This window comes from Myodes glareolus, chromosome 16 (genome assembly GCF_982192425.1).
Source record: "Myodes glareolus chromosome 16, mMyoGla1.1, whole genome shotgun sequence".
Classification (NCBI taxonomy): Eukaryota; Metazoa; Chordata; class Mammalia; order Rodentia; family Cricetidae; genus Myodes; species Myodes glareolus.
The window spans coordinates 26924911-26945914 of record NC_142041.1 but is presented as its reverse complement, the minus strand read 5'-3'; the positions used below and the strand labels follow the sequence as shown (position 1 = coordinate 26945914).

The window sequence follows — 21004 nt, the reverse complement described above, 5'->3', positions numbered from 1 at the left end:
GACTGGTTAAGCTAAATTCATAAAGCTGTCAATCAAGATGGGGTGGGAACTGAGAGAAAAGATATTTCTGGGTTTTGGTTTATAAGTGTATTTTGTTTCTTTATGCAGAGACTGGAGCCTAGAACCTCACTGGTATTATTTATAAACTTTTGAGATTAGAAAAAAATCAAAATCAATAGTTCCCTATAAAATTTCTTACAGGCTGACAGGAAAAGCCCTCGTATTTTCAGTGTCATCTCCCTACTTCTACTTTAAGTGGGTGGTATCTTGCTATTAACAAAAGGTTAACTCTCATTCTGAAAAACATTCTACAATAACCAAGAACTTCACTTCAACTCTTCTCTTCCAATTTTTTTTTTTTTAAGCCACTAAAAGTAGGGCCTCTCTGTGTAAGTTCTGGCAGGAAAAATGGTGTAAGCCGGGTCACGTCAGTCGTGAATATGGACAGACTGCCTGCTCCCATAGGCAGAGTCCAAACAAGGTAGGCAGACAAAAGGAACAATCAAGTAAATATGTGAATTCTATATAAACGAGCCAAGTGTCTGACTGTCGGTAAAGGCAGGAGAAAGAGGAAGCAGCAGGAGCACTAGCACTAACCCTGTGGCGCTGTACTGGAGTCTGCCTGCTTACAACAGAAATCCAACAGTATGAGACACCACCCACGTGCTTCTGTTCTCCACTGATTTCTAACCTTAGAGAAAAGGAAAACAGACCTCTTCCAAGAATCTGACCCAAAGAGTTGCAAAGCTACCAGAGCCATGGCCATCTGAGCTTCCCTGAAAACTTACAATTCTGTATTGAGCAATAAAGGCAGGCTGATGGCCTAAATTGGGCTTAAAATTTGAAGACAAGGGGACCAAGATTAAAGCAGGTAAGTATAGCCATAAAGATGTACCCAGTTATGTTAAAAGTTAAATATTAAAATAAAAACAGACTTTGAAGTTTTCTGTCTATGTTTTTGTTTTAAGAATTTGGGGATCCCCCCCCCATATGTATGTTTCACTGGAGGCAATCAATGTTGCTCCACAGAAGGAAGATGATTTTCTAATACCTGGAAGCCAACATTAAAATTAAAATTTTAAGTTCATTTAGTCACCTGGCCTCTCAATGGCATGATGTGGTAAGAAGTTTTGCTGGCTGCTGCTAATGAAATATGTTAGAGTATCTTGCATATCACCATAGAACCATCTGGCGATGGATGGAGATACAGAGACCCACATTGGAGCACTGGACTTAGCTCCCAAGGTCCAAATGAGGAGCAGAAGAAGGGAGAACATGAGCAAGTGCGTCCACCCACTGAGACAGTGGGACTGATCTAATGGGAGCTCACCAAGGTCAGCTGGACTGGGAGTATTGGAGCATGTGATCAAACCGGACTCTCTAAATGTGGCTGTCAATGAGGGCTGACTGAGAAGCCAAGGACAATGGCACTCGGTTTTGATTCTACTGCATGGACTGACTTTGTGGGAGCCTGATTTGTTTGGATGCTCACCTTTATAGACCTGGATGGAGGGGGGAGGACCTTGGACTTCCCACGGGGCAGGGAACCTTGACTGCTCTTAGGGCTAGAGAGGGAGGGGGAGGCAGGGAGGAGATGGAAATTTTTAATAAATAAATAAATAAATTTTAAAAAAATGAAGGAAAGAAAAAAGCAATTTGGTATGTCAATTCCTTGTTCAAACCCAGGAGCCTTTCTGTTCTAAAAAGTTCAACAGAATCACATTAAACAATGCTAAACCAGTGGCTCCATCTTTCATTAAGTACTAAGCTTTGGCAACAACAAAGTTAACAAGATACAGGTATTGTGTCTGAAGAACTGAGTCAGCACTCAGAGAAGCTCTGAGATCCTAAGGATCAGATGTGGATATGAACATGAACTCAATGTTGGACTGACCTGTACAGAAAACTCTATGTCTCTCCTTAAGAATGAAAAGGAGTTAACTACAGTAGCTTTGACAGGGGAACCAGCTCTCATCCATACAAACTGACACCTGAAAGGAGTTTAAGAGAAAGAGCGACAGCAAATAAACAGCAAATAGATAAAACCATGGTGGCCCAGGGGGGGTGGGGAGGGAGTTGTCAGAGGTTCTGATTTCCTTCATCAATGAGATGTTGAAACTGTCATCTAACTAGCACATGACCAAATGGGTAAACCAAGTTACTGTGTGTTTGCAGACACAAGCAGTCACCACTATTTATCACAATATGACACTGTCACTTCCAACAACAGACTAACAATGTATAGACTCGCAAGCATAATTAGAAAAGCTAAACAATATAAAAAATGAATGTCTTCAAATATTAGGCAATGTACAAAAAACTGATATTTGAAGGGGAAAAAATGAAGACAGTCTTGGTTTGCTGAAGGTACTTCATGGATTGAGAGTAGGGAGAAGTACTCAAGCACAGTACAGCTCCCTTACAGAGTAACAAAAACAGGACTCTTAGAGAGCTAGGGAACTAGGTTTTCAAACCAAGCTCTTCAGAGTTGCCGCTGGATACTAAGTGTGGTGTCCATGTATATATGTACACACACAAAGGCCAGGCAGAAAGGAAGCAGGAGCTACAGAAGCAACAACATATAAAACTAAACAATAGTTGGGAGACATACTTAATTATTGTAAAACTATAAACAGCCAGGCGGTGGTGGTTTACACCTTTAATCCCAATACAGCAGCAGGCAGATCTCCGTGAGTTCAAGGCCAGCCTGGTCTACAGAGCGAGTTCCAGGACAGCCACGACTGTTACACAGAGAAACCCTGTCACCCCCCCCCACCAAAAAAAACTTAACAAGAATATGGTAAGTTTATGATATGCTACCATAAAAAAGATACATAAATGTATAAAAATTCTGGAACTGGGGGCTGGAGAGATGGCTCAGAGGTTAGGAGCGCTGCCTGCTCTTCCAGAGGTCCTGAGTTCGATTCCCAGCAACCACATGGTGGCTCTATAATGAGATCTAGTGCCCTTTTCTGGTCTGGTGGCATACATGCAGACAGAACACTGTATACATAATAAATAAATCTTTAAAAAAAAAAATTCTGGAACTGTTACACTTAAGTATGTTGTATCATCATCTTCAGTGTTTATTCATGAAAAAATAAATACATTCTTTGGAGGCTGGGTCCAATGAGGCTCAATGATACAGTGTGCCTAGCAAGCTGAAGAGCCTGGGCTGCAGCCAACCTCGCACTACTATCTTAAAGCTGACAAATCCGAACACTAATGTTCAAACCGTTTACTGGACTCTCCATTGAGAAAGCTGTTTCTGTCCAGATGTCTCTTCCCTTTGGGAACTTTCTGTTAATTACTGCAACAAAGCACTACTTTTTACAGGTCAGGAAAACTGGACAGAAAGACACTAAGTGAAAACTACAAGATCCAGACCAATGTATACAGTGTTATTTTTATAAAAGGAGAAAACCAAAAGGCATGCATGCCAGGAGGGGGGGTGGCACGGCGCATATATAGTTGGCTGAGGAAGGATGAAGACTTCCCTATCACCATCTGTCCTTCTGAATTTTATCTTCTGAACACTACTCCCAAACAGACAAATACTATTCCCAAACAGATTCAGGGAAAACCTCATTTCTACCTGGCAGATAACACTAACCCAAACCAGCTAAGGAGCCCTAATCTACTGCTAACTTACTCGCATGATTTAGAAAAATAAAATTTGTATACTTAAAACACCAAAATTATTGCCAGTCGGTGGAGGTGCACATCTTTAATCCCAGCACTCGGGACACAGAGGCAGGGGGATCTCAGTGAGTTCGAGGCCAGCCTGGTCTACAAGACAGGTTCCAAAGCTATAGAGAAACCCTGTCTTGAAATACAAAACAAACAACAATCAAAAGGTACCAAAACTATATGTACTTCAAATACATTCATATGGAGTTAAAATACAACCAAGTTTATTGAACAGGAAATTAAGGGTCTTTGCTCAAAAACAAAAATCATAACTCTAAATTTCAAAGACAGCCACCTTAAACCTTAGTCCATGGCCATGCCAAATGTTCATCTCAGAAACAGTTGATCGCACTTTCATGGCAGCGGCACTGTGGCTTTACAAAGATGGTATGCTTTAATATACATATGCACTACACACACACACACACATACAGAGAGAGAGAGAGAGAGAGAGAGAGATAGAGAGAGAGAGAGAGAGAGAGAGAGACACTGAGACACCGAGACCAGGGATGTTCATGAAAAATCATTTAATTCAAAGCCTCCTGAAAATAAAGTCAAAAAGGTTGAACTGTCTAACTCACCAAACTAGACACTGCCAAACCTATGCCTGGAACCCTAGCCTACTAATCTCTGTAAAATACTTTTCTGAAATGTCAAATAATTTAGATGCATCAGAATCATCTTGAAAATGACAATTACCACTAAAAACTGTGAGCAAACCCAGTTCTTAAGTATAGGTTTTAGGCCTTATAAACCATAACCCAAGAGAGGTTTCTTAGCTTGTCATCCATTTCTTATGAGGTAAATCTCAACAGTTGAACATCTGATTAGCTACCATATTCCTGTTCACTATTTCATTATTCCTCTTCACTTTTTAGAACCCAGTAATTATGCAGAATTCAAAATAAAACATAATACGAGGCACTGTGAGTCGCAGAGGCTGTCACCCATGTGACCTATGACCTCAGCCTTCTGACCAGGGTCAACTAAGGTCAAGACAGAAGTCGTTTAAATATCTACAAAAAGCATAGCTCTAACACTTTATAGAGAATTCAGGTTAGAATGAAGTGAAAACATCAGTTTAATAAAGTCAGAAGGTATTAAAACTAAACAGAAGAGTTGGCTTGTAATTTGAACTTAAAAAATGGCCTTAGTAAAGAATGTTGATAGATCAAAGCAGAACACTTATGACCTAAACATTGGATGTTACAGAAAACAAAAAGGTGAGTGTCCCAGCCAAACACCTCTTCAATCATTAGTTATCAGCCAGCAGAGAGCCCAGCATTCTAAAACACAGAAAAAGATGCTAATTTAGAAATGAAGAGTGACCTATGCCTATGATCCCAACCTCAGAAGATAGGGATTTGAGGTTAAGGCCAGCATGGGCTAGAGTATATCTTTAAAAAAACAGAGTAAGACACATACACAACTCAAGTGCTTAGCACCAGTATTTGTGACTTTGGGAAGTTGTTCTATTTGCCTTTCTGTATAAAAGACGACTATAGCACGAATTCTAGCTGGTTTTAATAATAAAAATCTAGAGTGAGATATAGGGGTTAATGCTGAAGATCAGAGAAGCAGAGCAACCGGCTAATAGAGAGTTCTACCAAGGCTCAGACCAAAGGGGCAATCCTGACCTCAATATCCAGACTCTGTCTCCACTATCGAAGTCCAGCCCTGACACAAACAAATTATCTCAAGGACCAGAGGGGAGGTATGGGAATAAAGACACAACTCATATGGCTTTATCGGGAGGGAGTTTTCGGGAATCCCTCATGAAATCCTCAGTTCACATCCTAAAAATCACCCGCATTTATTCTCCAAACAGCTTTTATACCAAAACGTAAAGGGAGGGGGAAATTCATTAGCATTCTGTTGCCTAGGTAGCCAGGAGATTGACTGTGGTCAAGTCCATACCTTTCCATACCCCTTGTCATGTTTCCCTATCTATGCTTGCTCTGTCACGTAGACTGAATTAGCACCTCTTTCCCAAGTGATCTCCCAAATTACAAAGAAGGAGCAGAGCGACATTAGCATATCCTGACCCTCTGTCTAGGATGGTGTCAGTTTGTCTCAAAAGGCTAAGTGACCACCTCCTGTGTGGCAGGTGCAAAGTGTGGCCTGAAATTGTGGCCACCATACAATGTAGAAATATGGACCTCTGTAATAGGGCCCTACACTCCACCAAACCTCAGAGACTGCACTGGGCTCCTGTCTCCTTCCACCTAATAATATTCCTCTCTCCACCCACCCATATCACTCCTGTCTCCACCTCCCTAGTGCTGGCATTAAAGATGTGAGATCCCAGGAGCGATCACCTTTGTGTGAGTTCTGTCTGTCTTTTAGACAGACTCAATCTTGTAGAGCCTAGGGTGGTCTTGAACTAACATAGATCCCTTTGTCCTGAGTCCCTTTGTCTCCCCAGTCCTGAGATTAAAGGTGTGAGCCACCACTACCTGACCTCTAGTGGTTTAGCTCTGCACTCTGATCTTCAGGCAGCTTTATTTGTTAAAACATAAACAAAAGATCACTACAGATGGCCCTTATAATTCCATGTTAAAATTTAGTTTAAACTTAAGGTTTCAATGTGCAGTTTCACTAATACTAAAACATGCTAGTAAGATTTACTACTTTTGTGAATTTATTAGATATGTATACAATTTAGTATTTTTGAAGGTTTCCTTAACAAATACTGAACATAATAAAGTTATTTAAATTGTTTAAACCATTTATGTTTTTAAGTAGTTTATCAAAGGTACAAAATATAAACCAGATTCTCCTTTCAAGAACTGTAAACAATGGGGCCTGGAGGGATGGCTCAGAGGTTAAGAACACTAGTTGCTCTTCCAGAGGACCTGAGTTCAATTCCCAGCAACCACATGGTGGCTCACAACCATCTGTAATGAGATCTGGTGACCTCTTCCTACCTGTAGTCATACAAGCAGACAGAATATTATAAGCATAATAAATAAATAAATCTTTTAAGCATAATAAATAAATAAATCTTTAAAAAACTGTAAACAAGATCTGTATGCTGTATACTGGCCTCGAAACCTAAGGAAGAATCAGGGTCTTTCTTAAATGTAATTCTTAAGGAAAAATTAATCACATAAATTCTTAAAAATCAAAGAAACTAATGAGCGGTTTTTTGGTTTAAAAACTCTCTTTCAAAGACGCCAACCCTGTGTAAGTGATCTCTCTCTTTACTAGCTCAAGTTCATCCCCTACCATGAAGCTCTATATTCTCCCTCTTTAAAACACATGGAATCACCCCACAAACACAGCTGTCCTCTCCAGCAGGAGGACCGCTCTCTACCATGCTATGTGTAGTAGCATATCACACACGGCACCCAGTACACAACAAGCACCGGTAACTCATGCACTATTACCTCTGTTATATCCCAATGGTGTAAAAACTGGTCCAAGTCTGTAAGGTAGAGAAGCACAGGGGAAAGCGATGTCTGAATGACATGAGGAACTCCGCGAAGGTTTTGAAGCCAGGCCAACTCCTCTTTTGAAAATCCTAATGTAGGTGACAAACAGAGTCAGCTGAAAAATAAATCACAGAGCATAATACACAACTCACAACAGCTCTTCTTTGTTACTCTTGTATTTCTGCATCTTACAGTGTCTTAAGGAAATAAATCCTAGAAACAGAAATCATAAAATTCACATTAACTGCACATACAAAGGATGTGACCTGACCCAATGTACAACACAGAAAAAAAGGTGTTAAATTCAAGAGTACTAAAGGTCCCAAGAGAAGTGTGTGTGTGTGTGTGTGTGTGTGTGTGTGTGTGTGTGTGTGTGTGTGTGTTGGGAGCTTTAGTACTCTTGAATTTAAAAGGAGGGGGGCAGGCACATCATCCTGGAAAATGAGTGAAGCACGGTGTCACAACGCCTTTAATCCTAGCACTCTGGAGGTAAAAGGGGATCTCTGAGTTCAAGGCAAAACAGAGTCCTAGGGAGGTCCTGTCTCAATGATAAGAAGCAAATGAACAAATAGGAAGGAGCAATAATATGCTCTGTTCCAAATACATTAAACATTGTATGTTCTAATACAATAGCCCTTCAAATGGCCTTCAATTACTTACTAGATAAGTCTTTTATCTGAGGAGAAAAGAATGGAATGGAGAGGTGGAGTCATCCCCAAACTCCGAACATGTATTACTTTACCTGACATAATTCTGATGTCCTTTTGGCCCTATACTTTGTCCAACCTACACAGAAAACCTGCCAATGACCTTCTGACCAATAGCTCTCAGAACGATCAGACTGCCACAGACACTGCTCAACAAGCTAACTGCTTTCATGTTCAGACCACCATACTTCCATGAGCATGGGCTAAGGAGGCTACTGTGACAGTCCACACAGCAATGTGTTCTTTTTGAACTTGGTATGTTTGTTAATATGGCTACCTGTGAGTGTGGAAAATAAGAAGCTGAGATAGTCCACATCAGTCATTAAGTGGTCATTAACCGAGTGGCTCCATCCAGAAAAGGACGATCTATAAGAAACAAAAGAACCATTACCAGTCTGTCTTTATTTTTTCTTAAAGAGTGGGGGAATGGGGAGAAGGCTAGAGAGATAGCTCAGCAGTTAAAAGCACTGGCTATTCTTCCATAAGACCTGGGTTCAATTCCCACATGGCAGCTCACAGCTATCTGTAATTTCATTTCCTGGGGATCCAACACTCTCATACAGCTATACATGCAGGCAAAACAACAATACAAATAAAATTAAAAATAAATACATAAGTTTATAAATAAGTAAACCATCAAAGAAAAGTGAGGGGATTCCAGAGACTAAACCTAGGACCTCTAACACTGAGCCTAACACTAAGCCATAATCCCAGTTCTGCATTTTCCTTTATTGAAAACAAATCTAGGCTGGCAAGATTATTCAGTGTAAAAGCACCTGCCACCAAACATATGATCTGAGTTCAATCCCTGAGACCCATATGACTTCTACAGATTGTCTTCTGCCCTCCACATGCACGCAAACGCAAACACACACACACACACCTTAAATAAATAAAATTTTAAAAAACAAATCCAGTTGCAAGTGGGGTAAAACCCATAGTATATGCCATTTTAACTTCATTTATAAGAACCCTAATACTGCAATTATGAAAAGTTAAGAAGTACAAATATTTATAGTTATACTAAAAAGTATAACTGGCCTATATATATGATGTGGCAAAACTCCGGCACATTTCAAAATTAGACCCTAAGGGTCAAGGAAGATTTTTATTTGAATAGTGGTAGGTTCTACCACAATGTACCTAGTTGGTTTTTTTTGTTTGTTTTGTTTTTAATAAAAAGGCTTACCAAGTAAGTTTAATGAAATCTCAGCTTCAAACAGAAAACAAAAAGGATCATAATTGGCCTTTAAAAAGTTTATCATTAAAGTCAAGATATGCTCTATTCTGGTGTATCCTCACAAAAGCACAGTAAGGCAGAGGACTCCAAAGAAAGTCTAAAGGCTGCACATGGTGGCACAAACCTGTAAATCCAGTACTTCTGAGACAAAGGCAGGAAACCAGGAGTTCAAGATCACTCTCAGCTACACACTGAGTTTGAGACCAGTCTGGGTTACGAGGCCCTATCTCAAAAGATCAAACATAAAGAGACAAAAGCTAACTAGAAGGCAGCTTTAAATGAGAAATATGTGGTTCCTACTGAGGACAAATTACTAGCTATTCTCTGAAAACCCCTGAAAGCAAGGTTTCTTTAGGAAAAGTATGACTGCCAAGTAGAGATTAAAAAAAAAAAAAAAGACTCAATGATCAGACAGAATAAGCTGAGATTACACATTTTATCACACAAATGAGTAACCGCCAGGCAGAATTAGGCTTTTCTAACTTATCTATATGCCTATTATGCCCTTATTTGTTTTTTAATGACTATAACTGCATTTCACCAGGTGTGGTAGTATACACCTTAAATGCCAGCCCGGGGAAGGTGGGGGGACCACGACAGTATAAAAACAAACAAACAAAAACCCCTACTTTATTTAGCAAATTTATTAAAGAGGAGGAGGGGCACTAAATAACCAAGCATTCATGTGTGTCATTCCAATAAACATGCAGACATCTATGGATGTATATCACAGGAACTCAGATAGGACAGAAGGAGGGACAAAAGAGTTTACACCCAGTAAATACAGGAAGCAATTGTGCCACCCAGTGGCCAGAAGTAGGAAGTCCACTTCAAGTTTGACTTGGAACAAATGACAAGCTGCACATACTCAGCTTCACCCAAGCCAGAGCACTACTAGAGGAGCAGCATTGCTAGCCAGGCAAGGGAAAGAGGTAAACCAAATGTGGCCCTGGAAATATGTACCTGGACCTTCATGAAAACCTAAGACAAAGTTTTTTAGTCCAATTTCTCTCTGTTCAATGCTATAGAAAAATTTCCTTATTCATATTTTTTGAAAAAATTATCCATAATTATATTGCCCAGTCTAGCAATAAAAATCATGGGCAGAAACGCAAGTGAGAAAGGCCATAGGTCATAACATTAGAACTTGACAGTAAACACAGCATCACTTTAGTTTTAAAGATAGCATAACATACTGCTTATCAATTGTCCCAAATATTCTTACAAGAATTTGCTACATGGCACACCTGCTCAGGATTGAGTTTTTTTCTAACCACTGTTTTATATTCTAGAATGGTACTGGTAGGCGGTGGCTGTCAAATCCTAAGAAACTATAAACGGTGGCAAAAAAAAAATGCAGGCAGAAATTCTAAGTACCCCCCATTAAAAGCTGAGGAAACTGAACACAAACAATGTCTAGGTGATAGAGTTTTCACACAGAGAATAACCTAATTCTAACAAAAACAGCCGGACATCAAAACTACAAAAGCTGAATTTAATCTCTAAGCCCCAGTTCATGCAACAAAATAAAATTTGTCAAAGATCAAAGAAATATCTCTGGGAAATTAATCCCAGCACATATGGGATTAACAAGCAAGACTTTTATTCTAGTATAGGACAGAATAAAAAAGAGTTGGTTGGTATATAATCATGGACTAACAGAGAGGAGAGATGTTGAAGAAGAAAAAAAAAAAAACAACAACCTGAAGTACTTAAAAACGTGTCTGAGGAAACACCAAACAGACTAAAAGTGAAGCAGGATGGAGCCCAGGACCCAAGCCTGCACTCTACCCCTGAGCTCCATCCCCAGTCTCTCAATGTGCTCTTACTGATTAGGAACTCCCATTATCAGAATTGCAGATTAACCCAATTTTCTAACTGTCACTACAAATCTCCATAGGGAAGTAAGTTAAATAAAGCAAGACTGTTGACAAACACTAATAAACTTTAGAGAACCATAACTGATATTCATTAACATTAAATGTAGTTTCCTAGTCTTAACTGAATCTTAGACACTGTTGCTAAGAACACAATGCCCTCCAATGGAAACCAGTAAATTTAAAAAAAAAAAAAAACCTTCTGGTTACAGATAAAACAGTAGCATTAAAAAGAAAAAATATTTCAAACATTAAATAAAGGCTTACACCAAAGTTCAAATTTTTTTTCTATGTCTAAGGAAGAAAAGCATAGAAAACTAGTCAGTGGTTCAAATTCCTAAAAATATTACCATTCTAACACACAAACACACATAAGTAAACTTTGAATTTTCAAAAACAACACTGTGAATAGCTCCTGCTAGAAAAGTGAGGCAGACAGACTGTTATGAACCACACTGCAGCTAACAATAGCCAAATATAAGCTTATTTAAAGAAGTAACTGATAGCTGTGTGTGGTGGCACATGCCCTTACTCCCAGCACTTAGGAAGCAGAGACAGGAGGGTCTCTGAGTTTGAGGCTAGCCTGATCTACAGAGAATTCCAAGACAGTCAGGGCTACAGAAAAACCCTACCTGTCCAAAACCAAACAAACAAACAAAACAAAACAAAAAGAAGAATCATCTGATGATTTACATAGAAAATTCCAGAGGGAATTTTCAACACTGGCAATATGACTTTTTTTTTCTTTTAAAGTCAGATGTGGTAACTCATATAGGCCTTTAATCACAGTGCTAGGAAACAAAAGCAGGAGAATGTATGTGGCTTCAAGGTCAGACTGGTCTATATAGTAAGTTCCAGGATATCAGAGCTATGTAGAGAGACACTGTCTCCAGGAAAGAAAAAAAAAAAAACTCCCAAAGTAAAACTTCAAAGTCACTATGGAGGGCAAGGTATCCAGTTCTTCCAAACAGTAAACACCTGAGCTAAAGAAGTGCTACTAGGTAGAAGAGCACTTGCCTAGCATGTGCATAAAAATGAATTAAAGACAATCCCATCACATAATCTACCCATTCCATATTTAGGGAGATAGTCAAAAAAATTGAAAGCAGTACCTCAAAAAGATACTTAAACACTAATATTCATAAAGCATTATTCACAGTGGCCAAATGGCAGAGACAATCCAGATGCTCATCAACAGATAAACTGAAAAATAAAAGCAGCATACATCATGTGGTCTCAGTACAGGGACAAAATTCTCATACATGTTATAATATGATAAACCTTGAGGACAAAGTGAAATAAGCCAGACAAAAAAGGAAAAATGATCTCATGAAGACAGACATCTAGAATAGCCCAAAATAATAAAGGCAAAAAAAAAAAAAAAGAGGTTGTCATGCAGTAAAAGGAAGAAAGAACAGGGTGAATGCTCTAGAATAAACATAACTATTAAATGGGCATAGTGATCCATCCACCTGTAATTCCAGCACAGGCAGGGGATCCCCAGAGGAATCTAGTTCTGAATTTAACTGAAACCCTGCCTCAATAAAAAAGGTGGAAAAGCAATTGAAGTTGGTTCCCAACACCAACTTCCAGACCTCACACGCCATCAGATATCCCTTCAATGCAATTACAGCACACATACACCCCACAGATTACACACATACACTATACATTCACACATCCTTAGTCTGACAAAACCGGTCCACATCACAACACATAACCACTTGTGATTTTAAGTACAGGACTCTTACCAACATGCTTTTAGCCACTTGACTACAAGCTCTATTCCAAACTATGGATATGTTATCACAGAACAAGGAACTTCCTTCCATCAGTCTTGCATCAACAAACTGTAGCAAATAATATTACCAAAGTTCTAACTGCCCCATTAAAAGTAAATGAAGGATTGGGCGGTGGTGGTGCAAACCTTTAATCCCAGCACTTGGGAGGCAGAGACAGATGAGTTCCAGGACAGCAAGGACTATGTAGAAAGATCCTAATCTCAACAAAGAAGCTTTTTGCATTTCCATTCCATAAAACAGAAGAGAGGGAAAGATGATACACTTAATATATAGCTCACTTCACAGTGATACCTCATGTACAGTATCCCAATAAGTGTGGCAGACAAACTTGAACCAAGTCTTCCCATAATGCAGCACCGACTTAACCGAGAAAGCAAATCAGCAGGCAGAGTAGGTAGAAAATACAAAAGCTGAACCAAACGCTGTTGAGACTCTGCAGGAAGAACCACCACAGCGCCTTCTTGTGGATCTAGTGGGGTAGATAAACATGAAATTTAACTATAAAAGACACAGAAACCACAGATTAAATTATTAAAGCAGCTGATGACTTTCAATGTGCTCAAGGCTGACAAGTTATGTTAAACTTCAATTAACAATTATACACCAAAGTTATATGTTGGTGGTGATAGAAACGGGCTAGAGTGAGGGCTCAGAAAATGTTATTGCTCTTCCAGAGGACCAACCAGGTGGCTCACAACTGCTAACTCCAGCCACAGGGAGATCTGATGCCTCCAGTCTCCAAGAGCACTGTACTCACATCCATAAACCCACAAAGATACAACTTTAAAATAATTTAAAAAAAAATCTTTAAAAAAAAAAGTCCTGATAGGCAAATCTACAGATGGAATATAAATTAACAGTTGTCAGGAGTTGAGTAAAGAAAGACTAAGAGATGACAAATGAAAACATTCTCAAATTATGTAGTAGTAATAATGGTACCACCTTAGAAATATACTTAGGAATCTCTGAATTATACATTATAAAGTGATAAAACTTACAGCATATGATTTATGACTCAATAAATGTAAGTTATATATACTCTATAAATATATATGCCAATAGGATTTTATTAGTATTTTTCCTCAAAATACTAAGTAGTCAGTTATAGAGATTAAAAAGAGTATTAATATTGGAGTCATCAAAGATACTCATGATTAAATAAGACAAGAACTACCATACCATCAAAGCATCAAAAGAATTTTCAAAGTACCTTATTAATTAAATTTATGAATAGTTTTAAAGATAACTTAAGAATGAATAGACATGAACAGTAAGCAGACAGGAAGATCTCAAGCTTGAGGGACTTGAACTTCACTGTGAGACCCTGTCCCAAACACATCTTCCAAAACAACAAAAACAAGTAGGGAGAATACAAAAGGCAGAAATTATTCTAATATACATAAAATAAACTTACTGTTTAACATTCTGTTTGAACAATTTAACCCAACATGAACCAAAAAAAAAGGCCAATCTAAAGAACTCCCTTTGAACATTCCTTGTTGGAATAAATCAAGGCTGACCACCACAAAACACTCACTCACCATAAATTCGTAGAGCAGCAGCCTGTAAGCTTTTCAGTAAGTCCTTATTTGCCTGTGTTGCTGCAGTATAAATGATATCTATCAGTTGTGTGGACAGCTCAGGGTTTCGGGAACCAAGGTGAGAAAGCTGCAACGGCAGGCCGGCCAGCCAACGGGATAGCACTCTGCTTCGGTATCTTAGGAAGGCCAAGGAAGAACAGGACAAAATATTAACTGACAAACATGAGAGATATTACTTAACCCAAAACCAATCTTTTTTCTATTTAAATATAACAAAAGTAGTGACATCCAAGTAACATATCTTCTTATTTCAGCATTTGAAAGCAAATAGAACGCCTGTGTCCCTTTTGTAGCAGTGGCAGTTTACCTACTATATCAAGAAATTATATAACTTCTAAGTGAAAAGGGGTACCAGTGAGGTCTATGTGAGTTATTTATCCTGTGTTAGCTGCCATACAATATATGAGACAAACAGATGCATTTAGTATGTTGCCACCATACAAAAGAACATCGGCCTTGCATTATCTTAAGTCTGTTTAGATATGGGTACATGTTTCTAGCACTATGAAGAGTTCTTGCTGATAAAATTTTATATTGTTTCTTGAATACAACAAATAGTCCTTAAAGACTTAATCATACACAGACTACAAAACAATTCAGCAAAGAATAGGGGAAAATAACAAATCTTTACCTCAATCTGAAAGACCTCAGTTCTTCTTTCTGATAGATTTTACTGAAAAATTTGATTAGCAAAGTCCTAACTGGAAGAAGCAGGCCCCTCTGTTGATACAGTGCATACACTGCCTTAATGAGAACCTCTGTAGCCTCTGAGAACAGAAAGAAAACTGCATATGAACAGACATTCCTTACACACAGTTCTTCTACTTTGTTCCTAGGCAAAAACTGGTGATTATCATATATAGCAACAGTGTGACATACAAAAGTCAAAGCAACCAGAGACTACATTCTCACTTTTCTTAGGAACGAACGTAGGATCACAAAAAAACAAGATATTGGAAAAGTAAATGCAATGAAAACCAAACAGGAAAGCTCTGAAATGAATGGGAAAAAAAAATTAGTAACTCACTTCAAAAACCTAACTTAATTTCAAGCTAGACAGAAAAGAAGTAAGCACATCCAAGAAGGCAGACATCTTTATCAAACTGCTTCAGAACGGCCCCACCCAAGAAAGCACTTCCAGCCACACACTACTTAGACTTCTAATGGCTTAAACGTAAGCAGCATAACTACAGGGGGTGATGGCAATTTATGGAGCTCCTCTCCTCCACACCTACCTCTGTCTGGCTGCATCTGTATTAGCCTCCATGAGACGCCAAGCAATCTGTTTAGCTGTTTACTGTTCAGCCTAGCACCACCTTTAAGGGTCTCCGTCACAAATTTCCTTATTGTTTCTATCCAACTGGAATCATTCTGCAAAGTTGAGGCATTTGCCAGCGAGACCATAATATCAGACAGCGTTAAATTCAGTAAAAGATGATCTACATTATTGGAGAGAACCGTGCAATGCTTGATGCTAAAACAAAAAACATACATACAGATCTATAAACCACACCTGCTTGCGGACACTTCAATAGTCCTAACAGGGGATAAAAGGGTTTCCTTGTAGAATTTACAATTTCCAAGAAGACGGAGTACCAGGAAACTTTAGGACATAATTCTGTAAATAAAACTATCCTTGGGAATCAAGGTTATATTAAAAAAAAAATCACAGCATCTATATTATTGAGTCACTATTACAAGAAGGACAAATGATGATACCTAGCGCTATACTGGAATCTTAGACTTTCTACAAGGCTTGATAAAACCTGAATTTTTAAAGCAAGTGCTGTATTTGGTGGAACAGTATAGTAATAGTGATTTTTACTTAACTTCAAACTAACCATCTGTTTTAGAAGAACCACAAGGGCAGCGTGGTCTACATAGTAGGTTCTGGACCAGGCACGGCTAAATAGTGAGATTCTGTCTCCAAAATAAACAAACATTAAAAATTTTACAAAGAAAATTCATCCAGGTAAACAATCATCCAATTTTATAATTCATATAAAAATATTAAAAGTTTCATTTCTTTTACCCAAGTAAACTCATACCTGCCAAAGTTTCAAAGAAATTACAATATACCTCTAAACAGAGTATTTTAATAAAAATAAGTTGCAACTTAGAATATATTCATCTCAGATTATATAATATTAGAGGCTATTCTGTTTAGAAAAGCATTAGCCATAATCATAACTATCTCAAAATAATCCAAATAAATAAAGGAAAGGACAGCCCTAGGTCAAGCTTAAGCACGGACATGTAGAGAATTACCATACACACACAAGTATAGAAATTAGGCCTGGTACTACTGAGCATCAAATGCAAGGCTGGAAATGACAAACCTGAAAGGGGAAAATGGTACTAAATGATGAGTCAGTGGTTAAAGACATCAAAACAAAGTCTGCAGGCAAATAAAAAAATATAGCTACTTGCTTCTTTTAGACTACATGGTTACAAAAGGAAAACTGAGCGTTACAGGCTACAAAAGGAAAACTGAGCGTTACAGGCTATTATCAAAGAAAAGGTTGCCACTGGGCAGTGATGGCGCGCGCCTTTAAACCTAGCACGTGGGAGGCATAAACAGGCAGATCTCTGTGAATATGAGGCCAACAGAGCTAGTTCCAAGACAGGCACCAAAACTACACAGAGAAACCCTGCCTGGGGGGGAGGGGGAGCGTTGATACTTGAACAATGCCAGGAATGACAAGAATAGATGTTAGAATGGACTAGGAAGGCATTTATAAAAAATAAAAAGTATCTGAATTTGAAATTTGTTTATATGTATGTATATGAGCTTGGAGACTGTGGAAGAGTCATGAATTTAAGCACTGGTGACTTAACAGAAGAAAAAAGGAAGACTCGGACTAAGGTCTTGTTGAAATGAAGTATGTCATAAGCCCAGAAATGGTCACTGGACAATTCAAAACACAGGTCTGACACTAAATCAAGTTTCAGAGAGTTCAAAAAGTACCCATTTAAATACTCCCAAGGAAGCTGAGAAAAACTCGTTTTTACCTTATACAGTCAATTCTCTACTAAAAACATGAAATTTCACTACTAGGAGGGAATGAGACCTTGAACACTTTCTATGTGTAAGTTTTTCTCTCATGGCCTAATTAACTATCTAGAACAATGGTTCTTAACCTTCCTAATACTGAGACCTTTTAACACAATTCGTCATGTTATGGTGATCTCCTCCCCAAAACCATAAAATTATTTTTGTTGCTACTTCTTAACTATAATTTTGCTATTGTTAATCTGTGTTTTCCAATGGTCTTAGGTGACCCCTATGAAAGGATCATTCAACCCTTAGTGGGGAGGGTGGTCTTAAACCACTGACCTTGAAGGTCTTAATGGATACCTGCAATTTAGAAATGTTCATTTTGTTTCTCCAGCTATTTACACACAATGTCTTAAAACTAAATCTACAAGAGCTAAGCACAGTGGTGCACACCTTCAATCTAACATTTGGAAGGCAGGGGCAGGAGGATCTCTGATTTTAAATCCTGCCTATAGAGCGAGTTCCAGGACAGTGAGAGAGAAACCCTTTCTTGAAAAGCCAGAAGAGGGAAAAAAACCTAAATACACAAACCATCAATCCTATAATGAAGCCAAATCTCTAGTAAAACTTCGGTTTTCAATAAAGGTAGCTTAAGTAGTTAAGAGTCAAATCTTGCTTTAACTTTAAAGTGGCATGAAAGCTAGGCATGGTGGGTGTACACCTTTAATTCCAGATCATTTTGAAAAAGGAAAAGATACTGTAACAATGTTTTTAAATTATTACAATTGTTCAAAACTGATTAATGGCATTTCAAGATTCACAATCAGCTAGACATGGTGACACATGTCTTTAATCACAGAACTAGAAAGGCAGAGGCAAGTAGATCTCTTGAGTTTGAGGCCAACGCAGTCTACATACAATTCCAGATCAGCCAAAGCTACATAGTAAGAACCTGTCTCAAAAACAGAAAAAATAACAACCAAAAACAACAGACTCAAGAGCTCTTACTCATTAAGTCCACTGTCCCTGGGAGAATAAGTAAAAAATAAACCCCACACCTATTGAAATATCAGTATAAAACCACAAAATAAATAAAGAAATAAATAAATAGAAAAAGAAAGATTGCAAGAGTGTTGGGAAAAGAAGCAATCCGAAGACAAAAGCAGGTGTACTGTCTGGTTTTATGTCAATTTGACAGAAGCTAAGAGTTACAGGGAGCAGAGGGAACCTCAACTGAGAAATGCCTCCCTAAGACTGGACTGTATGCAAACCTGTTAAGGTATTTTCTAAACTAGTGATTGATGAGGAAGAGCCCAGACCATTAAGGGTGGGGTCATCCCTGGGTCGATAGCCCTGGGTTCTGTCATAGAGGAGCAAAGCAGGTAAGCAACACCCATCCATAGCCTCTGTGTCAGATCTCACCTCCAAGTTCTGGCCTGGTTTGAGTTCCTGTCCTTTGGGGATAGACTATAATGTTAAGTAGAAGAAAAAAAAACAAAAACAAAAACAAAAAACTTTTCTCCCTAACTTGTTTTTGGTCATGGTGTTTATTCATAGCAATAGTAAACCTATCTAGGACAGCAGGAGAATCAGTAGTTCAAGGCTATTTTTAGCTACATAGAGTCCAGCCTTGGCTACATAAGACCATGTCTCAAAGAGAAACAAAACAAACAAAAGTAATATTTAAATTCTGAGTAAACTCACAGATGACTTCCTAACACAGCAATGAAACCAGAAGACCATTAAGTGTTACAGTGTACACACATTAAGAAACCTAGAATCATACAATCTGCTGAAACCATTCTTCAAAAATGGAGAAATGGTTCAGAAGGTAAAATATTTGCTGGGCAAGAACCCATATATAAATTTAAGTATATAATGTAACAACTGCCTGTAATCCCAGTATTGTGATTAAGAAGAGTCAAGACCACTGGGGCTTGACCACCATCTACCTCCACATTTGTTTAGAGACCCTACCATGGCCTTAAGTATCTGCTTAAGATCTTTTAATATGTTCACAGCTAGAGTTAGACTTGGATTTGATAGACAATATCATAAAAATGAACTAAGTGAACCCATGAATTTGAGAATATGGTAGAAAATAAGTAAGGTAGAGCATGACCTCTTGAACTGCCTCAAGATCACACACCTACACACACAAGTATGTAGATATAGCACCACACCTCAAGATCACACACCTACACACACAAGTATGTAGATATAGCACCCACACACAACCTCAAAATGGCACTTTTATTTAAATGAAAAGGGGGGGAGAGAAGGGAGAATGAGAGTGTGTGTGTGTGTGTGAGAGAGAGAGAGAGAGAGAGAGAGAGAGGACTTAGAGATTAAGAGCACAGGTTGCTCTTCCAGAGAACCTGGGTTCAATTCTCAGCACCCACATGGCGGTTCACAACAACCTCTAACTCCAGCCCCAGGGTACATAACACCCTCTCCTGCCCTGTGTGGGCACTGAATGTACATGGTTCATAGATAAATGTGCAGGCAAAACACCCATTCACATGAAAATACATAAATTATTCTAAATGATCCCAGATATATTGACAGAAACTTTAAAAACAAAAAAAAGCTAGAAAACTTAAGCTTCAAATTTGGAAGATACCCAAAAATGCCAATTTTTAATTGAAAGCACAAATTTAATCATTAGCAATTAATGTCCTTTGTTCTCTTCAAATTCGTAGGTTCATCTTTATGAAATTATCTGCCAAATATAAGTCTAAATATAGCCTTGAACATATTCCAAGATCTTACGTATAAAAGACCATGAACACAGAATCCTACATTATTGTTTTTCACTTTTATAAAGCTTACTTTATAAAAAGGCTAAAATAATAAACTATAAAAGAAGTATCATTCCAGGCAAGACCACACAGGATGACATCACACAGGAAAGCAAGCACTTTAAAACCCATGAATTGAGGGCTGGAAAGATGTTCAGTGGTTAAGAACACTTGCTGTTCTAGCAGTGAACACCAGAGTTGGTCTCCAGTACATGGTTGCTCACAACCCTCTGAACCAGTTCCCAGGAATCTGACACCCTCTGCTGATCACCATGGGTCATGACACACACATGGATACACACGCACACACTACTTACACGTAAGCAAAATAGTCATATGCATAAAATAAAATAAACCCTTTAAAGGGTTATTATAAAGTTTGTTTCTTTCTGAAACTCTCCATTTAATATTTCCAACTGCACTTAATAGAAATAATGAATGGACTACAGGCAAGCAGGACTATTGAACATGTAATATATATTTAATAAGTAGCCTCTTACGCTGTTTCAGATGATGTGGAAGAGCTATGTGTGAGGAGTTATGTATGTATGTGGTGTGAGCATGTCTACAGGTACCTATACATATGTGCACATGGAGGCCCAAGGTCAACATCAAGTGTCTTTGCTTGATGGTCCTCTAGTATGTTTTGCGTTTTTTTGTTTGTTTGTTTTTTATTTGATTATAGTGTAGATGTGTGTGGGCATATAGATGCCACACTGGTGAAGGTCAGGGGACAACCTGGAGGACTCTAGTCTCACCTACCAGTTAGGTCCTAGGTATCTAACTCAGGCAGCCAGGCAAGTGCCTTTTCCCACTGAGCCATCTCTGTCTGGTCCCTATACCTTTCTTTTTGG

At 38.5% G+C, this 21004-nt stretch overlaps 1 protein-coding gene across 3 annotated transcripts in view; it reads right to left on the bottom strand.

Moving 5' to 3' along the window:
- Tex10 (testis expressed 10) overlaps nt 1–21004 on the bottom strand; it is a 41693-nt gene that overhangs the window by 9285 nt on the left and 11404 nt on the right. For all 3 annotated transcript variants that reach the window (XR_014997296.2, XM_048419884.3, XM_085677171.2), the window contains 6 exons: nt 15587–15825; nt 14983–15118; nt 14292–14467; nt 13042–13219; nt 8109–8197; nt 7080–7213 (listed from right to left, as the gene is read on the bottom strand). Coding sequence is in view for 2 of the 3 variants with exons in the window: in XM_048419884.3 (XP_048275841.1) it covers nt 7080–7213; nt 8109–8197; nt 13042–13219; nt 14292–14467; nt 14983–15118; nt 15587–15825 (952 nt within the window). In the remaining variant the exon portion in view is untranslated. The remainder of the gene's footprint in view (nt 1–7079; nt 7214–8108; nt 8198–13041; nt 13220–14291; nt 14468–14982; nt 15119–15586; nt 15826–21004) is intronic.